We start from the raw sequence: 24,553 nt of genomic DNA on the forward strand, positions 1-24,553 counted from the left end.
ATGGCGGGGTGTCTAAGAAGATGAAAATGAAGGGGTCTCAACAGAGCTAGTGGAAACCTGGTCAGATAAATGGGAGGTTGGCAGACATGAGCCGTCCTAAATTGGAGAACGCTGAGGTGCCCACCTTCCTATGAATATTCTACTCATTCTCACAAAATGTTCCACACCTCAGTTTGGCATTAAGGAGAAATGCTTTGACTTTTTTTCTCACTACTGAATACAACTGCAATTGTATTTAAAATATCTTTACTTTCTATTGCTTTGACAGGTTCACTTTTGAAGTTTTCTATTCATACATTTCAATAGTCCTATCCCTTTTTAAGAGACAGTGAGCTGGCTTTTAACAAATCCAATACTGGGAGAAGGGACCAATCGTATTTTATTTTTTTCTTTCTTTTTTTCTTTTTTTTTTTTACAAAGAGTTATTTCATTCATCAGAATTTAAATGCTAGCAGAAACTACAAAACTCTAGGAGACTGACACATCAACATTTAGATGTATAAAAATACTACGGGGATTAATAACTAGCACCCAGATTTAATGTACCATTTTAAAAAGTTATCCTCTGACATAACCAACCTGGAAGCTAAATGCAGCTGGAGGTTCATGTCACCAGCTCACAATAGGTTTCTCAAAAGAAGCAGTTATTTCTCTTTTGAGGAATGAGGGTCACTGACTACTGATCCAACGCTTCATGCAAATAAATGGAGCAGTCTCAACACATTTCTTAATGGCCAGAAGACCTGACAGCAGAAAGGACAAGTGCCTAGGTCACAATTACAGTTGATTTATAATTTCTGCAGTGAGCCCAGGGACAGGGTGGGTCTTCATCCCAAAGGAACCTTATCTTCTCTGGTGATAAAACACCTGACTTGCAACAGACCCGTTCAAGGCGAAGCAATATAGAAGAAGTCTCATGCTTGCATTTGATCTGCTGCAGCAATATTTTGTTCCACCTCTTACATGTTGGAGGCTTAACATATTCTAACAGTGAATTAAGGCAAAATAAAGATAGGAAACTGGTGATATTGTATTTTGAGACAATTTAAGATAGTATCACTCATAGGAAGGTAGTATTTAACAAGGGTAACATTTTAACAAGAACAAGAGAATCGTATTAAATTAGAACAGTATTAAGTGAAGTTACATTTTACTGTGGCCATGTGTAACATTTACAAATCTTAAATTGATAATGAATGTGTGCAAAATATTTACCTTGATTCAGTTTTAATTTTTAGTTGTAAGACTTTTTTCGTCTTTTAAAAGTACAATGTCACATAAGGTTATTTCACTTCAGTTTGATCTAGATTAAGAACACCTATGAATTAAGGTGGGTTCTGGCCCTAAGGAATATTGCTTTGAACATAATACCTGAAATATTTTTGGAGGTACATCATTGTTCTTTGGCCATCACAGTAATACCATGACTTGCTTAGTATCTTCACGTAAGGTGGAGAGGCTGAACATAACTTTAGTTGATTCACTTAAATCCACACATATGATTATTTTCACCCAATGCTTCGGTTGTGGGGCATTTCCTTCCTCATTCCTTAAGTCCCGTGAACACTATTTTAATTATTCTAGCGCTTATATTTCCCCAGTTTATCACTTCAAGTCCTTGAAATCACAGTGACTTTTTGGCTATGATGGCACACTTGCGGCAACTAGAGTTCTTCTAGCTTCAAAAACAAAAAACTCTGTTTATTGCCTGTGGACTCTACTATAGCCACTCCAACCCCTGGTCACAAATGGCTATGTTTGTTTTACGAAAAAGGAGAAGTTCTCCATTCTAATTTAAACAATTCTATCTTCCAGAGTCTAAGCTTGGGCAGACCCTGGAGCAAATTAAAGGCTTAAATATTTGGCATATTATAAAAGAAACATTCCTTTATTATTAATCTTATGATATCCTTATTTGTTGTTTACTTACTCTGATTTTAAGTTCCTGTGATAGCCTACATATACTTAAAAACAACTTTAAAATTAACAATACAGAATTTACACACACGCAGAATTATATTTAAAATATACTCTATATCTTTTTTTAAAAATTATAGTTGATTTACAATATTGTGTTAGTTTCAGGTGTACAGCAAAGTGATTCCGTTTATATATATATATATATATGCATATATATGTAAACATATACATAAATTCTTTTTCAGATTCCTTTCCATTATAGGTTATTGCAAGATATATTCAATAAGCTTAATGGTAATTATAAGCTTGTTCAAAGGCTCATAATTAGCATTTCCTCTGTCACTTAAATTTCCACTATTGGCCAGCAGAAGTTCCTTCCGTTCTGTTCATCTCTTTATAGCGCCACACACTACTGAAAGCATCCCTTCTCTTTAGCAAAACAAAACAAAACCAACCAAAAACCAAAAAGAACTGTTTTGAAACCAACAAAATGTTCCCTTATCCCAACTGTAGCAGCCAGTTATGTTCCCTGTGCTATACAGGAAATCTTTGTTAATTTATATATTGTAGTGTATATCTGTTAATCCCACACTCCTACTTTATCCCTGCCCCCCTTCCCCTTTGGTAACCATAATTTTGTTCTCTATGCCTGTGAGTCTATTTCTGTTTTGTAAGTAAGTTCATTTGTGTTATTGTTTAGATTCCACATGTCAGTGATATCATATAATATTTGATAAATATAAAAAGATGCTTATGTTACCATCTTTGCCTATTTTGATGATGATTAAAACTTAAGTGCAGGAAACACAATTTGAGTTGGTCAAAATACAGCTTATTAGGAAACATGAGAAATGTGATATGCCTTTTATGTAGTACAGTTTATATCATGTGTCAACCTTTGATAAAACATGATTGACTCATTTTTAAAAACATAATTATATTTTTCAAGTATATCACTCAATAATAATCACAATATATTATTTCACCATTTCCTTTTTGGCTATAGAACAAATTAATGGCTTTTTTTCTAATTAACCAAGTAAACATGGGTAGAACCTACATGGGGATGTCCCTTTACTTTCATAAGCAAAATACAGACCTCACGTGTAAATGCATATATGTTCATTTGTGAGACAATATTACCATTATTTTAAATCACAAACAGTTTTAGAGTTTAGCTCCAATATTTCAAATGCCTTTAGAGAAATGTAAAGGTATTTATTACCTTAATACTATAACTAAAGTTTCCAAAAAAGCTATTAAGAATGTCAGGGAAAACAATTAAGTTAATATCACATTAATATAAACTTAATGTTAAGAATTGTCAAAAACATAAAGTATTAGACAACTTTACCTCAAATTCCAAATGTGACAATTTCTTAAGTCAACATTTAAATTTTAGAAAAACCAAATCATAAAAGATTGCAAAACACATAGTTTATTATGCACTTCAGTTACAGTTCTTTGTTCACATTATCATATTTACACACCCCTCAACCAATCCAGGTCTGGGTATACTTTATAGTTCGTTACATAAGCAGAAATACAAATTATTTATAAGCTCACTTTAGCTTTATTACAATCTAATTTTTAGACAGATTAAAATATGTCATGCCAAAAAAAAAAAAAATGTCATGCCTGCATCCCCATTTTCACACCTTAGGGTAACTGTACAATCATCACAAAGTAAAGTCACATTTAAAGAATTAAAATTCATAGAAAAACCTTTAGGTAATCAATAAATATTTTCCAATTAGTAACATCAAGTAAAGAGATCCCCAAACTGAGAAATAATTTTTTGGCTTTATTTACATGTATTATTGTATATTATATTCAAAATATTTAAGATAAAACTCTGCATCTTTAACTTTTAAAATTTAAGTTAATCAGATCAATATGAAACAAAAAATAAATGGCTAAAAACACCTATGAAAAGTGTGAAAAGCAGACCAGTGAGGGAGAACTTACCAGACATTACAACTCACTAGAAAGCCACTGCATTCAAAACAAAATGGTGTTGGCACAGAAATAGACAGAGATCAGAACAGACAGGCCAGAAATAGATACAAATGTGTATGGCATCTTTATATGTGACAAGGGTAACATTTCAATCCCATGAAAAATAAAGTTTCTCATAGTAACTAGGACTTAAGTAACTGGTTATCTAGGGGGAGAAAAAAGAAAGATAGAATCCTACCTCACATCATGTACAAAACTTAAAACTGGAGTAAGAGCTCAATGCTTTTAAAAATGGGGAAGAATATTTACAAGAATACTTGTATGACCACGGGATGGACAATACCATCCTAAGCAAAACAGATAATAGAAGCAATAAAGAAAAAGACAGACATAAATAGTTACAAAACATAATAATAAGTAAGGATTTTCTTTTGGTAAAAGACATCATACACAGAGACAAGAACTATAAAGCACAATAAAGCTATATTTGCACATATGTAACGATAAAACACAATAAATACCTCCCAGAAACTGTGACGGGAAAACACCACCAAGTAGAAAAATGGGCAGTGAAAATAAATAGGAAATGAAGAAAAGGGAAATTCAAATGAACAATAAACATATGAAAATATATTTAACATCAGAGGCAGTCAGTGAAGAAAATGTAAATTAATGATCAGAGATAATAAGATTGGCAAGAATTAAAATAAACAGTGGCATCCAATGCTGGTGAGAATGCAGGAAATGGGCATTCTTATGTGCAAACGTGATTTGCTATTCCTTTGGGGGAAAGAATTTAGAAATATGTATTAAAATTAAAAATACACATACCGTTTGACCAAGCAATTCCACTTCTGGGAATCTATCCTATAGGGAAAAAAAAAGGACCAGTATGTAAGGACATAGGCACAAAGATGTTTACTGCAGCATTGTTTGTTGTGGGGCAGAGGAAGAGGGGGGACTGGGAATAACATGACTGCCCATTAATGAGGAAATGTTTAAATGAAATGTGGAATATCTATAATATAGAATATTATGTATTATTAAAAAGAATGAGAGAAATCTGTACATAGTGACTTGGAAGGCTGATAAGGTGAGAAAAGCAAATTGAAGAGCTATACTTCCATTATGAGAACGGCAACAACCACCAGAAGAAAACAATGGACATGCAGACACTCACATGTACATGGAGTAAGGAATGGAAGAACACAGACCAGGCTAACAATGGCCACCCAGGATTGGGAGTGGGAACAGGGAATGGAAGGGATGGGGATTATTTACTTCCTCCTAGTGTCTCTCTGTGCTGTTTCACTAGTTACTATGAACACTATATCAATTTTACAACTTTCAGAATACATTTAAGAAAAAAATATTAGCTTTTATTAGTGGTAGTAGAGCAGAAGGACTTCCAGACATTCACCTGTAGTAAAATAGTAGCCATTAAATAAATATTCCCTTCTTTGCTTATGCCAGTCACTGCAGTGTTCTGTTTTTTTTCTTTTTTTTTTTTTGCGGTACGCGGGCCTCTCACTGTTGTGGCCTCTCCCGTTGCGCAGCACAGGCTCCGGACGCGCAGGCTCAGCGGCCATGGTTCATGGGCCCAGCCGCTCCGCGGCATGTGGGATCTTCCCGGACCGGGGCACGAACCCGTGTCCCCTGCATCGGCAGGCGGACTCTCAACCACTGCGCCACCAGCGAAGCCCCCCACTGCAGTGTTCATTTTTGATGGCTTGCCCAATATCCATTCTGTCTCTCTCCCATATGTGTATCAGCCATGTGGTTTGGGTGGGGTTGACTCCACCCCATTCCCAGAAATTCCTGAATGGTCTAAGCCAGTTCTGTCCACCAGAAATACAATTTGGAGTCACACAATTTTAAATTTTCTAGTAGTCACAGTAACCATGAAAACTGCTGGCAGCCATCTATGAGCTAGGAAGGAAGCCTGCCCTGGGATGAGGGAGAGACTGGGTCCTTGTGTCAACACTGAACCTCTGAATCAACCCTTGCAAGAAGCATGGACTTCTTAGTTACATTAGCTGGTAAATTTCCTTTATTTTTTTCAGCCACTTTGAGTTAGGTTTTCTATTACTTGCAATCAAATGTATTCCAGTTGATAAACTCATCTATGGACTAAACAAATACTTCCTTCTTAAGCGAAATAACTCAAATGTTCAATATTTCTTCATTTGCAGTCAAGGCATGCTTTTGTTAAACTAGCCTTACTTGATAACACCTTTAGGCAGCTTCTGAAAACATGCCCAGAGAAGATTTCCAAAGACGAATTCCTGATCATGCAGGGTAACTTTGCATGGTTACAACTCAGAGCATTTCTCCTTAAGACAATACAGACATAAGGCGTCAGAGCAATCAATTAGCTCCACTCTCATTCCACCCTCTTTGCTGACCCTCCCTTTCTAGACCAGCGTGTCCCACCTTTGGCACTATTACCATATTGGGCAGATAAGTCTTTGTTAGGGGGTGGTGGTGTGTGGTTTCCTGTACACTGTAGGATGGCTAGCAGCATCCCTGGCCTCTCTCTACCCACTAAATGATAGGAGAAATCCCACCCCCACCCCAAGTAGTTGTGACAATCAAAACTGTCTCTAGACACTGTCAAATGTCTCCTTAGGGGACAAAATCACCTCTGGTTGAGAACCACTGTTCTAGACCAATAATTAGTTCTAATGTAGAACTGACCTTCATTGTTCTACCACATTATGGCCTCCCCCCGCTCCCCCCACCCCGCAAGTGTCCCCTGCATCACAATCTTTCCAGGCATTATGGCCTTCTCCTCGACTAGACATGAATACGTGACCCTTGTCTGGCCATGCTCTTCCTCCTCTAATCCCCGCTTATGCTGAGCCCGAGCTCTCCACTGCAGGTCTTCTTTCCGGAAGAAATGTAGCTAGTCCCCTCTGACTTCAGCTTGACATCATTACCTGACCTGCTCCCTGAATCACCCACCCAACCATTTCTTTGAGCTTCTCTGAGGGGATATTTTCTCATTTGTGGTCACTCATTCCTCAATTCAGCCTTCCCCGGCTGGGTCAGCCACCTCCTCCATCAGTATATCGTGGGGGACAATTCCACCCCACTCTCTCCACATTGTATCAACTCACACATTGTTCTCCCTGATTCATCCCTAAGACCAAAGATAGTTTATAACCACTGGAAAATTCTTCATAGCTTCTCAGATTGATTGACAGATTTAATGCAATTCCAATAAAAATCTCAACAGGCTTTTTTGGATGGAAATTGACAAACTGATTCCAAAATTAAAGAACCTAGAATAGTCCAAACAATTTTGAAAAAAAAAAAAAGAACAAAGTTGGAAGATTAACACTATCTGATATCTGAACTTATTATAAAGCTACAATAACCAAATCAGTGGGGTACTGATATAAAACAAACAGGCCATGATCCAGAATAGAAAGTCTGCAGATAGACACCCATATATGGACAAACAATTTTCATCAAAACTACAAAGAGATTCATCAGAGAAAGGACAGTCTGTTCAACAAACGGTGCTGGAACAATTAGATACCTGTACGCAAGAACATAAACTTCGATCCATATTTTACTCATATACAAAATTAACTCAAAATAGATCATAGATGTAAAAATCTAAAATTTTAAATCTAAAATTATAAATCTTATGGAAAGAAAAAGGAGAAAACTTTTGTGACCCTGAGTCAGGCAAAGATGGCTTAGATGCAACGCCAAAACCATGAGCACTTACAGAAAAAATTGATTATTTATACTCCATCAAAACTAAAAACTTTTGCTCTTTAATAGATGCTGTAAAGAGATTGAAAACACAAGCCACAAGCTGGTAGAAAACTTACCAGTCATGTATAACAGCTTTATTTATGATGGCCCCAAACTATAAGCAACCAAAATGTTCATCACTAAGTGGATGGAAAATCAAACTATGGTGTATCCACCAACAGGATATTACTTAGAAATAAAAGTAAGGAACTATTAACATACGCTACCATAGAGCTGAATTATGCCAAGTGAAATAAACCAGACAAAAAAGGGTATGAACGGTATGGTTCCATTCATTTAAAATTTTAGGAAATGCAAACTAATCTTTAGGGTTGGAAAATATTAGTACCTGTCTGATTGGGCATGTGAGGGCTGGGAGGAGGTAGCAATTACAAATCGGTAAGAGGAAACTTCTGGAGGAGATGGATATTTCAATACCTTCGCTATGGAGTCTGTTTCACAGGTGTGAATATATATATATGTCAATTTATGATACTGTGTATTTTAAGTGCAATTTATGGTATGCCAATTATAGGTCAATCAAGCTTTTTCTTTTTCTTTTTTTTTCTAAAGGGGAGAGAGGAGCACTGTTAGCTGTTGGGGAAAACATTAACTGTTAGACCATGTAGGGTTATGCTGCTGTTGGGACACCCTAAATTGGTTCATGCTATACATGGGATTTCATAAGAGGAAGTGGTTTTGTTGTTTTAATTTCTTTTGTGGTTTAATACAAATAGAATTCACAATTCCTGGGTACTTAACATAATACAGCCTAGGGGATGTTAAACAGTAGATAAAAGGTCCATGGGTGGGAAGAGACTACACAGAGCCTTGAGAAGTACCAATGTGAACTATGTTTGCTTTAATTCTCCTTTTAAGTGTCTCCCCATATAACCACCACCATCACCACCCCCTGCTGTGGTCTTAAGGATGTGTCCAACCAACATCTTCCAGCAAAAAGAAAATTAGAATAGAGCCAAGTGGCCTGAAATCTCAGAGATAATAAATAAGTAACATGCTTTTTAACAGATGTTTGATGACATTATTTTTCCCCATGATTCTACCAGAATCAACTGCATTTACATACAAATTGGTAACACCTTAGAATCCCAGCTAAAAAAAGCCACCGTTGTTCCCCCTAAGACATGAAACCATGTACTGATCTATTAATTTCATTTCCGTGTATGATGTCAAGTGCATTTTAAAAATATACTCCACGGCTTCCAAGGGCTTCCTTAATCCACAAGGACTGGTTTTAGAGTTTAAACTAATTTATCATAGACATTAAAAAACCTTCTGCTTATTCTCCCAGGTAATTGATTCTTGATTTGTTAAGATACTAAACACTATTCTTTACACCCTGAAATACCAAACCCCTGGTGAACTCACTCATACGCCCCGTGCAGAGCAAATCCACTCAGCCGAGAGGCCAAGGAAAGCCCGGGAAAGCAGACCACTCCCTCCCTTGGACCCACTGCCAGCCCAGGGGGACGTCCCCCACTGCCCCTGCAGTAAACATCATTTGTTCCACAGCAGTGACACGGGGATGTCAGAGGGTGCCAACTTCTCCAAGAAAATGCCCTCCTCGGTTTTTGAAAAATACAAATAAATCCAAAAGACAACCTCTGCCTCAAAGCCGACTTTCCTAAGTAAAAGCACACACCTCCACCACCAATAACAGTAGAATCAGCATTGGAAAATCGGGGTTTAGTAGGAGCTCAGCAACCAGGGCTAATGTCACCACGAAGTTAATCTCGCTGGTCTCTAGGACACGACAAAAGTTAGAAATCATTCTTCCTGCACAATGAAAAGCACGCCTAGACCAAATTAATATTTTCTAATAGGGAAGAATAATTTCACCTAAGCATCTACAAAATAGGCAAATATTTCTTGAAAGATTACTTTATAGTTCTAGAAAAGGGGCATTTAAAAATTCTTCCCCTTGATATATTATGCCTATTTAAATTTATTATCATTAGAATTTTCATTCTTAAAAAAAAATTTTTAATTTACCCTTCCATGCTAGGCACCCTTTTCCACATGCCGATAAAATTCATAGAATATACTTATTTTTTTCTTTTTTTTTTTTTTTTTTGCGGTACGCGGGCCTCTCACTGCTGTGGCCTCTCCCGCCGCGGAGCACAGACTACGGACGCGCAGGCTCAGCGGCCATGGCTCACGGGCCCAGCCGCTCCACGGCACGTGAGATCTTCCCAGACCGGGGCACGAACCCGTGTCCCCTGCATCGGTAGGTGGACTCTTAACCACTGCGCCACCAGGGAAGCCCCATAGAATATACTTAATAAAACATTTTCTTCTCATGCAATTGTATTTACGGAACTATCTGCATACAATTTCCTTGTGCTATGAGTCAAAAGATACCCGGGCGATGTCTGAGGTGAAGCAGAGTCCAGAGGCCACTGGGAAGAGAGGTGTAGGGCGCTGGCATGTTCTATGGGCACGTCTTACGTTCGAACACAGAAGCATGGAAAAGCCCTAATCCTCGTCTTCATCCCAAAAGAGGTGACTTTATATAACAACATGTTCAAAGACAAGGCATGTGTATTCAGATGAAAGAAATGACCTGCCAGAATTCTTAGAAGTTGAGGCCTCTACTGCCGAAAAACAGAGAAGGAAACCCTAGGATATTTTCCCCCCAGTCACTTACGTTTGACAGTCAGCTGCCACAAAGAGTCAAAGAGCGGGGATTCTAATTCTCAGGAGTCAGAATGGCAGAGGAAAAAGTAGAGATTCTAAGGAGGAACACCAAGACATAGGCAAAATCTTCTAGCTACAACCCACCTCGACGGTTCCCCTCAGAGAGCCCGACTTACTATACAACAGGGTCAGGAGAACAATACAGAATTCAGCTGCCCTGCTCACATGTCTCACTGGGCGATGGACTCCTTTGGGGACTGCCAGTTACCACAGTGGGGACTGCCATACCCACCAGTGCAGCCATCACTAGTCTCATTACAAGTCTGAGTAAACTCAGTATCCTGGTGGTGCTGGTATGTGACAAGGTTTTCCCTCTGGTTGCAGTTTTAAGTGTAAACTCTTAAGAAGAGTTTGAGGCCATGCTTTCCAAAATGTTCAAAGAAACCATGACGAGCGGGGTGAAGTCAAGTGTACTCTGTGAGGTCTACCCTTTACATGACCCATACTGTGGATGTCGATGCTGTAATTCATGTCTTTAGAGAACAAAACGCTACCACACCCTTGCTCATTATCTTTTTCTAACTCAAATGTATTGCCCTGAAGAAGGAAAATTTGCTTTCCATTCGCTGGTGGGTGGGACCCCTAAACTGTGGCCACAGTTCACAGTGAAGAAACAGTCTGAGCACAAGCAAATCTCAAGTCCTCTGAGCTGTTGGTTCTTCACTTACCAAACAAAGGTATTTAAAATTAGTTTTCTGTTAAGGTTTCTTCCAGCTCTGAAATCCCAGGATTAAACTTTTCTAAGTGGACATCTATAATATCCCACTTCATTTTCCTCAATACCTGTCTGTCTCAAAACACAGTTTCAAGAAGTAACCTATATACTATGTTGAGAAGGATGGGCAGTTTTCTAGTGATGGATTATTCTAGAAGAGGGGCCACTGAGCACAGGGAGTTCCCTCTCAGCTTCATGATACACAACATGTGTGGGGTCTGTCTCCCTCACACACCTAGAAACCTCCCGATACCAGTGTTGACTGTGGAGGGACACAGGAAAGATCTACCCAAGGATACGGGGGTCAGCCACCCTATGTAACACCTCTCCCCTGATGGAAGGGCTGGTAAACAAAGTTGTCCCCCCACCCCAGAAAATGCTACTCAAATAATCTGGCTTTAAGGGAGCTTCCTCAGCCTACTGGCAATCTTTTGCCTAACGCTATCGGACAAAAGTAAGTCGGAGGGGGGCCTTAATTCCCATTGTGTTTTATTTAATAAAATACTTACATAGAGCTTACTGCATGCCAGGCACGGTTATAAACATTTTACAGATATTAACTAATTTAATCCTCAAAACATTCCAGGATAGAATAGCATACATACTTTTTTTTTTTTTTTTTTTCCCAGTACGCGGGCCTCTCACTGTTGTGGCCTCTCCGGTTGCGAGCACAGGCTCTGGACGCGCAGGCTCAGCGGCCATGGCTTACGGGCCCAGCCGCTCTGCAGCATGTGGGATCTTCCCGGACCGGGGCATGAACCCGTGTCGCCTGCATCGGCAGGCGGACTCTCAACCGCTGCGCCACCAGGGAAGCCCTGCATACATACTTTTATGGATGAGGAAACAGAGACACATAGAGGTTAAGTAACCTTCTGAAGGTCACAGGCTGGTTAAACAGCAGAGGTAAGATTGAACCTAGGCCGTGTGGCTCTGAAATGCCTACTGAATAACAGACCTTAGAGGGTGGCTTTTAGTGAGAAAGTGCAGGCACCCACCTGCTGCAGTGGGCCACCCTCCACAAGGCTTGCTGAAAAGATGTTCACTGAAAAAGTCTCCAAATTCCTGTCTGACTCAGGCTTGCTATAAAGTCATTCTGAGAAATATGAAATAGAGAATTTACCCTCATGCCTTTGGACATCCAGAAGCCCGCTTTGCCATTACACACACCCTGAAGCTCTCCTGAGAACAGCAGTTCTCATCTAGGGGTGGCATTTCAGATTCACCCTGAGAATGGGCTGAAAGTCCACAAGCCTCGGTACTCCCCCTGCCTCTGCCCCCAACGCACATACGCGCAGATTCTGATTTGTGCTCGCAAGTGTGTTTGGAAATGCGCGCACATACACACACACACACACACACACACACACACACACACACACGTATTTTGATAAACCTCCCTAGGTGACCCGACTTTCCCTCCCACGGAGCAAAACTAAGGTCTTCCTAATAATTTTCCAAGGTGAGAAGATCAATCCTACATTGCTTCTATCTCCCCGGTCTCCTCCCTCAGCCCCCTCACAGAAAATGAATGCAGGTGTGATACAGGATGCTGCAAATACATACCAAATACCAAACTGGCTATTCGATGAATATATAAATGCAATTGACATTCTTTCACAGTCTGAAATCCTCTCTTTACTCTCAGGATATATTACACCATTCTGTTTTTATAAAAACATGCCACTTTAAATGCTAATTCAGATGCAACACTCAATTTTTTCTTCATTTTGTTGCTGGGTTTCTAACATTCAAAATGACACTGGACTTCCATTTGGCTTCGACGATAGGCATTTTGAATTCTTGTTGTTTCAATATTTGTAGGGGTAGGAGGGAAGAATGTACTAAGAAGAAAACTAAATTTATTTTAAAACTTATCCAAATACAGTTTACATGCCCTTTATTTTGCTTGAATTAAGCCCCTTCCCTCTCTTTCAGAAAAGGTTACCTTCACCTTACTGAAAATCTCGTAAATCCAATTTGACTCCGTTGTAAAACCAAGGTGATTGCCTCTCCTTGCATTCTAGAAATAACCTCATTTTACTCAAAGTGCTTTTCTAAACAGCCCATCAAGGCAGCATGCTCTGGCTGAAATACAACTGGCCTGAACATACGTCTTCTTTTTGAAAAATACACACACCTACAGATGCCAATGACATCCACGTGAGCCTCTCCAATGACACAGAAGGTCACTTCCTATCTCGTCTCAAAATGAGGAATTTCAACCTAAGAAGTATCCTAATCCAGTGCACCCAGTTCAATCTAATTACAGTGAGACAAACTGTCTTCTGAGTCCAGCAGGCCCCGCTCCACCCAGAAGCTTCCAGTAACCCTCGGGGTCCTCTGCCTCTGTCATCCTAAGCACTGTGACAACACTCTTTCCCTCTGTGGCTCACTCCATTCTTCCATCCCACCCAAACACCCTTTCCTGCTCCTGCCCAAGAGAGACAATATGGGAAAGACGTGAGACAAGTTTATCACCTTTTTCATATACTTGTTAACTTATCCATGTGGCAAAATGGTTCTTGACAACAGCTCTCCTTGTCTGTCGCCAGACCACCAGAAGCATCCCATCAATGACTCGTGTTCTGCTGTGCTAAATGCAGCTCAGGGACACCGTGCCCAAAGGTATGTACATTTCAATGAGACCCCGAGGAGAAAAAAACCTTTAATATCCAACTGAATGAATTTCAATTCTTACAGATCCAACTGAATGGGTGTCTGGCACTGTGGTAAGTGTGCTTTAAGATGCCTGTTTTCTTTGTGGAGAGGAAGATGGACCTCCTAGCAGACCTGAAACCATTGTATGCCAGCAGCACCTCACCCTACTTAGTCCGTGGCCAGCCCTACTAGACCCCAACCGTTTCAGAATAATGATAAAAGGAAAAGGGGAATGGAGAAGGGACAAAACTCTATGGAGAGAAATAGCTGCTAAACACTAGTATTGCTGCTAGGTTGAGAAATTGAAATTAAACCGAGAAGACTCCTGAATTACTTCTTTTTTTTTTTTTTTGCGGTACGCGGGCCTCTCACTGTTGTGGCCTCTCCGGTTGCGGAGCACAGGCTCCGGACGCGCAGGCTCAGCGGCCATGGCTCACGGGCCCAGCCGCTCCGCGGCGTGTGGGATCTTCCCGGACCGGGGCACGAACCCGTGTCCCCTGCATCGGCAGGCGGACTCTCAACCACTGCGCCACCAGGGAAGCCCTAAATTACTTTTAATACTTTCAATACTCCCAGAAATTCCTCAGCAGAAACATACTTCTCCAGGCCTCTGTGCACAGGAGGAGCTGCTTTCTGCTTTGGGTTTCTCCTGCTAGATGTGTGTGGCCAAACAACATAAAGCCAAGAAACTAACTGACCAAGTGTCAGTCACTGTTCTACTAAAATAAAGGGATAACTGCAGATAGCCCTACGGATCCCTGAACTACAGGGCTCCGTGAAACAATGCACTCATGCTCACAATTAAAAGACGTAGAAGAAAGGCTATTTTAATTTTGGGTAGCAAGGAGAATTTACTTGCTAAGGAGAGATAGTGCAGTTTCTTTCTCTGTGCAGGGGGCTTCCCGGGGTCTTAAAGATCATTAAAAATCAACATTGGAGGAGGCAAGGGAGCTGGTCCCAGCCAATTTCCTGCCCCTCTCTCCAGGGAATTCTGAGAAGAAAAGAAGCTCCCTCTGTACTAGAGAGCTGTTTATTTGAGCAATTAACAAAACATGAGGGGGTCTTTTAAAATTAAAGGGGACCTTGGTTTTGCTCTGAGCCATCCATTAGCTCACACCTTGGGCTTTTACCCTTTTTCCACTTTCCCTGTCAGAAAACAAACACCACCCAGAGAGCTTTGCCACTTAGAAATGTCATTTTAGGACCCAGGTTCAAAAGACTAGTTAAGGGACCCACAGCACTAGGAACTTTTTAATAAATATGGACAGTTTAGATTCGCTGTTAGAGATTTTACAACATAAATGTTGTCTTGTATCTGGAATTTGCTTTTAGCTTTTGCTCAGCATTGTTTGTTTTTTTTATAATTATAGTTGTTGACGCATCTTCTTTAGTTCAATCATCCTACCCGCCGTACAGTATTTCATTGTATGACTATATCATGATTTATTCAAAGGATATACAGATTTTGACAGGTAGCTGAGAGGAAAGGGAGCAGAGAGTATGGCAACTTTTGTTCCAAGGAGAAAGACAAGAACATGCTAGAAGAATCTGGGAAAATGGCTACTCTTTGTAAGGAGAAGACAGCTAGCTAAAATCCACCCATACGGGGAGCTAGAGTAGAAACGGGATTTGGGACCTTGAAGTTGGTAAAGGGCTGGAAGAGCCTCTGGAAAACTGATCGGGGGTCACTTGGTTTTTTAATAACATCAGGTCTAGAAAGAAGTTCCCTTGATCTCTCTTGTCTGACCTTTGCACCATTAAAAAAAGAAAAGTCACATCATTGTCTTTGCAACCTTTTAAAACACCTGTGAAACACAGACTTCAAGTTAGTCCTTGAGAAAATGATCGTAAATTACAAATTAGTGGGGATCTGTATTACGTTTTTTCTAGAAAGAATATAGGTTGCTTTTTTATCCTTTTCAATTAGTAATAAAAAGAAAAGCCTATTTTCTGTGTTCTTTTATTTGTAAAAGCTTTAACTGTTATATACTATATACATGCTTTATATAACAAATATGTTTTTATCACATGATTCCAGACAAACATTGTCTATAAGCTTACTTAAAATTTTTTATAGACAATACTAAAATTTTTTAAAAATCTGATAAATCTATGTGTCTGAATGATGGAAGTGCATTTTTAAAATATTATCTTCAAGGCATACACATTAAAAGTGGCAGATATAACAAAATCAGGTGCCTTCTTCCAAGAGCACAGCTTTTCTGAAGGTACACCCCCTCTGACAAGTTCAGTCGCATTGCCGGGTACCATAGACAATGAGGAATACATCACATTGCACAGTTGCTTGCTGTTGACATGGAAAGACAACTCAACAGAAGAGCAGGATCAAATCCTCAATCTTTCTGGGAGAAGGTAATAAAAGACTTGAAAGCATTTATGCAGTAAGTGTTTTTTATGCAGCATTTATGCAGAGGAAGTGTTAACAGGTTTAATGATCAGGTACCATGATGCGGGCTAGCACCCATACCTAATAAAAACACACCTGTGCTCTTCTTCATCGGATTTGTATTAAAATCACTTGAGCATTTATTTTATAAGTATTTTCTTTTTCTCAAAGTCATAAAAGAACCTTGCATGAGGAGAGTAATGACTGGCACCCTGTGTGGTGGTCACTGGAAACTCAGAGTGGCATTACATCCCAGAACATCTATGTCATGTCATTAATTCTTTGGGGAATACTTGTATTTAATAGAAAATTTAAAAATAGCATGTTTATTTCTTGTTTGCTTTCCTTGCAATTATTAAGTTTTCCAAAGTTCACTTAAAAAGGTAGATTTATGTTGACATATATATATATGATTTTTATTCCCATCATCTGATTGATAGAGCAACTGATTTTTATTAGGAGGGGAGTTTAATTGGCTCAAATGTAATTCTATCTTACTAAGTATTCAAAGCATGTACTCCAAACAAACTGATGCCATCATCACTTTGTTTTTTTTTATTAAAGAGTCCGTGCTCTCAAACAGAGAAATTTAAATATTTTCCTTATCGTGTATTTCCCCCATCAACTCATGGCTATCAGCTAACATGAAGAGAATTGAGACTTACACAAGTGCAAAAGGAGATATGTCCCTTCAGTAGGTATAAGGAATCTACTTTGCTAACTAACATTATTGTAATAATAATTTATAGGAAACATACTAACTTAAACAGGAAAAAAAAAAAAAGCACCATTTATCATAAAGGCTAAAAGGAAGCTCTGACTAAAGTTCTAAAGTTCTTAAATAAAGTATACAAGACAAGCCTAAGATGCTTTAAGCGTACAAAATTATGAAGGAAAAGAGATTTTTGTCTACAAAGATATTTTATGTAGATATTTCTGTTTTTCTTGTTTCCGATTTCTCATCACATTGGGAAATATCAAAAAGTTCAAACTTTTACAAGTCTAGGCAAAAGAGTCCTAATCATACGGCAGGAGAATGGAAGTTTTTGATTCTAAGGACATTTCCGATGCTAAACTATTAGGCCGTTAACCTGTAGTGTCCAGAGATGTAAGTCGGGAGCGAGTAAACATTTATTTAGGCACATTCTCCAAGAATACTGACCCAGTGTTCTCCTGGCAACTAAAAAAGTACAGACCAAGATGGAGGGCAATAAAATGTTCATGGTTCACGAAGTTTTGGTTCCTAGACGCAAAGACTGAAATTTCCCAAAACTGAGTCAAAAGAATGAATTCTTACAACAGTCACCACATACGTTTCTAATCCTCCAAGTTGAGATTTGCATGAATTTATCTTAAATATTAGACTTACTTTTTTTAAAAGGACATTGCCCCATCCACTAAATTCAGCATAAATCAGATACCAAATCCAAATATTTCTAGACCAGACCTTACACAGTACTAGTCGATAGTAAATCTACCTTAGTAGAATATTAAAGGCAATTAACTTCATTCTGCAACTTGCTGATGCAAAAAACTATGATTTATGCAAATATATTATCAGCCTTAAATATAAAAGGTGGAAACATACTATAAAGAAATCAAGTCAATGTTCACAAATTTGCTATTTTAATATAAGAGCATTACATGAATCGGTGCAGTAAGGTCTAGATCTAATAGAAAGTTTAGCGGATGCAAAATCTTCATCAATTCAGAGGCAAAAGTATATCATTTACTCTGCATAAAATTCATAGTATAAAGATCATAGAATTCCAGATCATGTAGATAAGCACTAATTCTTTAGTCCGATCATTTTAAACTATCTGCAGACCAAATAATGTTTTTGCTTGATTACATAATAGAATTTTTAAATTTAAGATTCTCCCAGGAATAACCTGCTGTATAAAAATAAATAAACAAATAAAGTAATATTAAAAAAAAAAAAGATTATCCCAGGAATAAATATGCATTTTGGCTTACAATGCCCATAAGGAACCCTGGAAACTTTCTTCAACTTATCTTGAAATCATTAATATTTGACATTTATAAATAAATGCAAAGCTTTGTGTTTTCTTAATTCAGTTGATTATCATTAATCTTCTGATTGCCATTGAAAATCTAACAAGTCAGAGAATAATGACATTACAAACTGTATCCCAGAATACAAATGAATCAATAAAGAAATTATTCTACTTACAGACTTCCTCTTCTGGGGAGACTCAGCTCCTTCTGCAAAAGAAAAAACGAAACATGTATATGAGATGCTACATTAACCTTAAACTACTAGGACACCAAACAGGTAACATAAAATGTATCATCCTTATTATGCTTTATTTGGCATTTTCTATACTGAAAAGATTTTAGTGTAATTATTTTATGCTGGATCCCTTCTGACATTGTTCCCTTTATACACTGCATTTGACGTACAAACCCTGTTTACCTAAATTCCAGAGCAGAAAAGACATCAATCCTCCCAAAGCAATGACAGTCAAATACTGAGTTGAGCTACGTGACCCTATAATTGAGGGTAAGGGAAATCTGAGCAACCAGAGAACTTATCCAAAAAGGAAACAGAAGGAGGAGGAGAAATTTTGCAGAATTATAATTAAGTGAAAGGTGAAATGAAAAGGGTAGTGAAATCAGACTATTTGCCTCCAACAGAAATAAACTTATGCAAAACATTATGTCTACCAAAGATTATAATTTAAAAAAGAAATAGAGCAAAAGTTTTCCTTCTGGTATTATTTCTTAAAACAAATGTGACTTATGATTAAGGATATTTAAAAGTAGGTTAACGAACTTCTAAAAAGGTAACCAGACAGCAACAACAATTAATATAGTGCTTTATAGTTTCAAAGGATGCTCTTACACTTATCTCAAATTAAGATCATTATCTACCTTTCTAGAGAGAGTCTATGGGAAAATAAAACAAAATAACCCAGCAAAGAAAACAAACAAAAAGGGATACAGAAGTACCTCCACCCACTGATGGAGCTTTCAGAAGCCTGGGCACTCGGAGAATGATTACTTGATGACAATAATTAAAGAATAGGAAGTAATGAGTCACCTGGCTATTTTAACTCAAACTTTGAACGCCTAAATTTGGGCTTTCCTTCCCATAATTATCATTTATTTTTTTGCCTGCCAGGAGCTCAAGCATCATTCTTTGAAAGGTGCTTCCCCTTCAGCTTCAAACTCACCTTTCCTGTTCCCTATTTTTATTGGATCCTTAAATGTTTGTCATGGCCTGTGGCCTCACATCTTACTTCTAAACCATGCAATTTGCTCCATCACAGCTTACAAAAAATGGACTTAAGAGCAGCAGCCCAGAGGAGGATCCTGCCTTAAATAGAACTTATCCAAAGTTATTACTTTACTCACTTATTAACTGGAAAATATATTTTGATACAGAGTTATAATAATCAGATCATTGTTTAATTGCAAGAAAAAAAAAAAAAAACAAACAATTTTAGGGACAGAGTATTTCCTTCCTTCTCCCAATAGCTAACCATTTTCTTTTCACGGACTGCAGGGTTCAGTGGTGAAATGCTTTTGTTTTGTTTTGTTTCGAGTTTTTCTTTAATCCTTCATTAGCCCCAAGAAATTACAGTGTTTGCTGAAGTTGGCTCCCTGATTCTGAAACATAAATATACCTTTATTTACTAAAGCCTCTAATGAGAAGAGTAAAGTCTTTGACCAAGACAGTTTTCCTTGGGAACTGAAACGTAAATAGAACACCAATGAGTAATTGTCTCTACGTGTGTCTTGGGTTATGACAAGCACTGAGAAATCTGTTTGTATTCAGGTTAAAAAAAGAAAAAAAGAAAAAAGGAGAACTGCCTAGAAGTAATCATTCACCAGAGGGTTTCTTTTAAAAAGAAATTACTGATCTGAAAAGGAATACATATATGTAACTGAATCACTGTGCTGTACACCTAAAACTAACACACCATTATAAATCAAATAAACGTCAATTAAAAAAAAAGAAATTACTGAGACCCACTACGTAGCAAAAGGCCTAGAGCTTAATTAAATAAGTAAGTACTGCTGTTTAGTAAGTTCATCTGACAGCAGTATTAAAAGAAAAGGAGGCGTACCTGAGGTGCTATCATTAAAAACAGAAAAAAAAATAAGTCAGATGTTGTTTCAGTTCTGTACGCAAACAGATCACTCAGAAGATATAAGAGGAGAAGGGCCAAATAAATGATCCCCAAACAGTTCAATCAATCATATTCCACCAAATGACCCGACTGTAAGCTGGCTGCTTTGCTATGAGAAGAAACTGCTGAAACGGCAAGATAAGGGATGAAAACCGACTCTGTTTTTAATCAGAAAGCCCTTCCAACAGGTCTAGAATTATGAGTTCTAAACAAGAAGAAAGGTCACAGTGGGTAACCCCGCACTGCTGCTACCCCGGGACGGGCGGCCGAGGTTCCAGGACATTTAATAGGCCACTGTCAATGACCTGCAGGGTCTGTGCTAACCAGGCTGAGGAGCTAATCCACCTGACGGCTTGAATGTCAGGCTTGGAACTGGAAACTCAATTTGCTAGCAAATTGGAATCAGATGCGATGGTAATAAAGTGAGAGAAATGAATGTGCTGTGGCCAAGACCTTGTGAACAGTGGCTGCAAAAGCCCGCAAATCCCAAGAGGGCTAAGCGATTGCCGACAGAGCCAGGAGGGGCTGCTGTCCTGCTGCGTGGGGAGGGACCATCCACTGATCAAACTGCACGGGCTGGACGCAAATAAGCAATATCAAGGCACTTACTGCCCCAATCCTAGTGGTACTGTGTGTGTGTGTCCTTATTCTCTTAATGTCAGGATAAGGTCACTAAACCATACTTACATAATTAGATAAGACATGTGGTATTGGTTCCGGTCATAAACCAAAGCTTGTGCTTAGTATATTTGGAACATGTGTAAAAAATTAGCATCAGATTAAGAATAGAGAAGGGAAGGGGGCAGAGAGAGAAAAAAGGGCAAGAAGCGTCCATCTGAACTAAAATCTATGTGATTATTAATCATCACAGGTTAAAGAAATGCATGAGTGTATTTAAGAATATTAAAATTTTTAAATTATTTTCATTGATATTGATTTTTCAGTGACATCTAATATTTTTTAGAATTGCTGTGTATCATTACTTGCTTGAAACTATGATCTCCTTTGCCCCCCTTTCTAAAAATGTTGACTAGCAAATACGTGCATTTGAAAATAAAGACAAAGTTAATCGAAGAACTCTGTTTACCTTCTTGTGATCTCTTGATAAGACTGAGAACACACAGATTCCTCAAGTACTGAAAGAGAATTTCTGTGAGTCTGGGAAGAAAAGAAAGCATAACAAATGATCCTGCCCCTTTCCTCAGCCAGCCTTGGCCTCAAAAGGAGAAGATAACTTGTCTCGTTCATAAAGGCAATTGAGAAATTGCTGCAATGTTTAACATGTACAAGCAATTTCCACAATGGCAATTTAAACAATATATACTATTTAATACGTATTTAATAGTTATACATACACAAATAAAACAACATGGCAACAACACACGCCACATGTATTTAAGAAATCTTTGAACTATTCTTTTTAACTGATGGGCCACTTTATGATTTAAAAGAGAAAGGAGATCTTATATCATATTACAAATATTATATTACAAATAAGATATCCCCTCCTTCAAGAGGTGGGGCTTAATTCTCTTCCTCTGGAGAGTGGGCTGGACTTAGTGACTCCCTTCCAAAGAAGGAGGAGGGAAAAGGAAAAGTAGCAACTTTTCAGTGGAGAAACCTGACAGACACCGTCTGAACCAACCAACATTAATGTTACCAACAATAATCACAGGTACCATGTGCCCCTGATACGATGTCATGAGAAGAGACTTCACCACTGTGGCATTCTCCCTAAAAGTCCTTAACTCCAGTCTCATCCTGGAAAAAGTACCAAACTGAGGATCATTCTACAGAACATTCTACAGAACAACTGTCAGGGTTGTGAAAAACAAGGAACAACTGAGAAACTGTCACAGGTCAGAGAAGACTCAGGAGAACGATGACGAAATGCAATGTAGGATCATAGACTGGATTCTGAACCATAAAAAGGACAGTAGTGGAAAACCTGGTGATATCCAAATAAAGTGTTTAGTTAATAGTAATGTACTAATGTCAATTTCATAATTTTGACAAACGTATTAAGGTTACATTAAGATGTTAACATTAGGGGAAATTGGTGGAAGGGTATGCAGAGATTCAACTGTCTTCAACTTCTCTATAAATCTAAAATGATTTCAATTTTTTTTTAAAGTTCTCTAAAAAGAAAGAGAGAGCTAAGGAGAAAGAAAGACGTGTGTGTGTGTGTGTGTGTAGGCTAGGGCATGGAATGTATGAATAAATATCGAAATATTCTATGCTTATTTTAAGGCCATATTTAACCCAGTATTTTAGAAGATTATAGAAATAATCTAAGTGAGAGAAGCTTGTGACTAGGACCATCAGTGAAGATGTTGAGAAGCAGTCAGGTTTGAGATATGTTTTTACAGAATATACAAAAGAACTGGATGTGGAAGATGGAAGAGAAAGCCAGAAAGAGTAAAAGTTCTTGGCCTGTGCAGGGGGAGTTTGAGGGAAGAACGGTCCTATCTGGATACATCACATCCAAGATGTCTGTAAGAAATCCAAAGAAAAATTTCCAAGCAGGTGGTTGGACAAACGAACCTGGGTTCAGGAGAGAGGTCGGGGCTGAAAATAGACTTTGAACACATTATTGTATAAGATGGTACATAAAACCGTGTGCTGGAAGTGACAGGAGAAGAGAGAACAGAAAAAGAAGTGGCACATATACCTATATGTATATATACAGGACCACTTAAAATCTACAAGCGGGGAGAATTCTGCTACACACTACGCCCTGTTAAATGATGTGCTGAACTATGCAGACCCTGGGTTCTTCAAACAACACAAACTGAATGAGGCTAGCAAGTAAAAATACTACTGGGTAGACACCAGCTCTCACACAAGTGACGGGATTGTTGCACAGACAAGGGCAGAAAATGGGTGGGAACTAGGAAATTAACCCCCAGAGAACATGACCACATCTGGGGGACGGCCCGTTAGGACACCTCTGCTGCTCAAGGCTCAACTGGGGCTCAGCCTCCAGGAAGGACCTCTCCACTGTCCCAGCACCTTCCCCTCAGCACTCTGGCAGGTCCCCACTCCCCGCGAGTGTCCCATTACTGCCAGGTGTCAGCCAGCGTGATCACGCCTGAGTTTCTGCAAAGAGCTGAGATGTGGGAAGCAGTGTATCGGGCACCGTTAGGGACACGTAAGGAGGAAATAAAATAAGACAGATTTAAAAGCTACTTGGGGAAACACACACAGCAAAAGAGATATCACCAGGTGCAGGATTATGCAGTATAATTTGAATGAATAAATGTTAACAGGGGAGAGAAAATAAAAGGGGATGAGCTAATTCAGCTCAAACAGTGGTTCTGAATGCAGTCCGGCTACACATCAGTGTCACCAAGGGAGCTTTTACAGATACCGATGTCTGAACACCACCCTGGAGATGGAGAGGGAGTTGTGTGTATACGTTGTTTCGTGGCGGCTGGTACTTTTAAGTACCCTTAAGGCCTATTGGTTTGCCTTTGGATTTTTTTCGTTATGGAATACTACTTTTCTGGCTGTCATCAGAGTAGTGAAGTTTTAGGGTTTTTTGTAATTTCCTTTCCAAGTGGGAAGCACTGTAGGGCAAGGAAGGGTACCCCAAATGGAACTCTCCCTACCTGATGGGGTGTAAATTTAGCTAGGGGTATAGGCTCAGCAAGGGACTGGCTCTTTTAAAGGGATGTTTTTGGCCCCATTTTTCTGGCCTCCATTTCTGAGTTACTTGTGAAGGCAGAAGCAGAGGACAGAAAAGTTCACACCACAGAACCAGATCTTACAGAACCAGGCTTGGTTCTGAAACACAGCTGCACACAAAAGGGGCTTATGTTCAAACCTCTTGAAAAACCCAGTGAATTGCCCATACAGTACATAGCTCTGTGCATAAAAGTCTGTAGAATGAAGCTGGAGAAGCAGTAGGTAGACCTCTACAGAGATGCCTGGACATTCAAACTGTTCATCCTGTAAAATACCACTCAGTGGGAATGTGAGATGGGTGGAGAACCCTAAAGGACCCCTCCTTTCTTGCAGGTTTTATTTCATTCTGTTTCTGTGTCTATAACCACAGTGCACGTTAACATATTTACCTGTGCTAGTAAAGTTCAACAAAATAAACCGTGAAAGGTACACACACAAAATCCTTGCTGCGTTTTCACATAAATTTTACTCTACCGCAACCGCACACTCACTTTCTCCGAAAAAACAGAAGTAGTTACCGCCTTCCTTTCTCTCTGGGTTGGCTTTTTCTCCCGTGAATTCAAA

The 24,553-nt window shown here is 38.9% G+C and overlaps 1 protein-coding gene across 1 annotated transcript in view; it reads right to left on the minus strand.

The window, feature by feature from the left end:
• MAST4 (microtubule associated serine/threonine kinase family member 4) overlaps positions 1 to 24,553 on the minus strand; it is a 572,191-nt gene that overhangs the window by 247,402 nt on the left and 300,236 nt on the right. The window contains 1 exon segment of the mRNA XM_032627144.1: positions 18,340 to 18,371. Within this exon segment, the coding sequence (XP_032483035.1) occupies positions 18,340 to 18,371 (32 nt within the window).

This window comes from Phocoena sinus, chromosome 3, assembly GCF_008692025.1.
Source record: "Phocoena sinus isolate mPhoSin1 chromosome 3, mPhoSin1.pri, whole genome shotgun sequence".
Lineage (NCBI taxonomy): Eukaryota > Metazoa > Chordata > Mammalia > Artiodactyla > Phocoenidae > Phocoena > Phocoena sinus.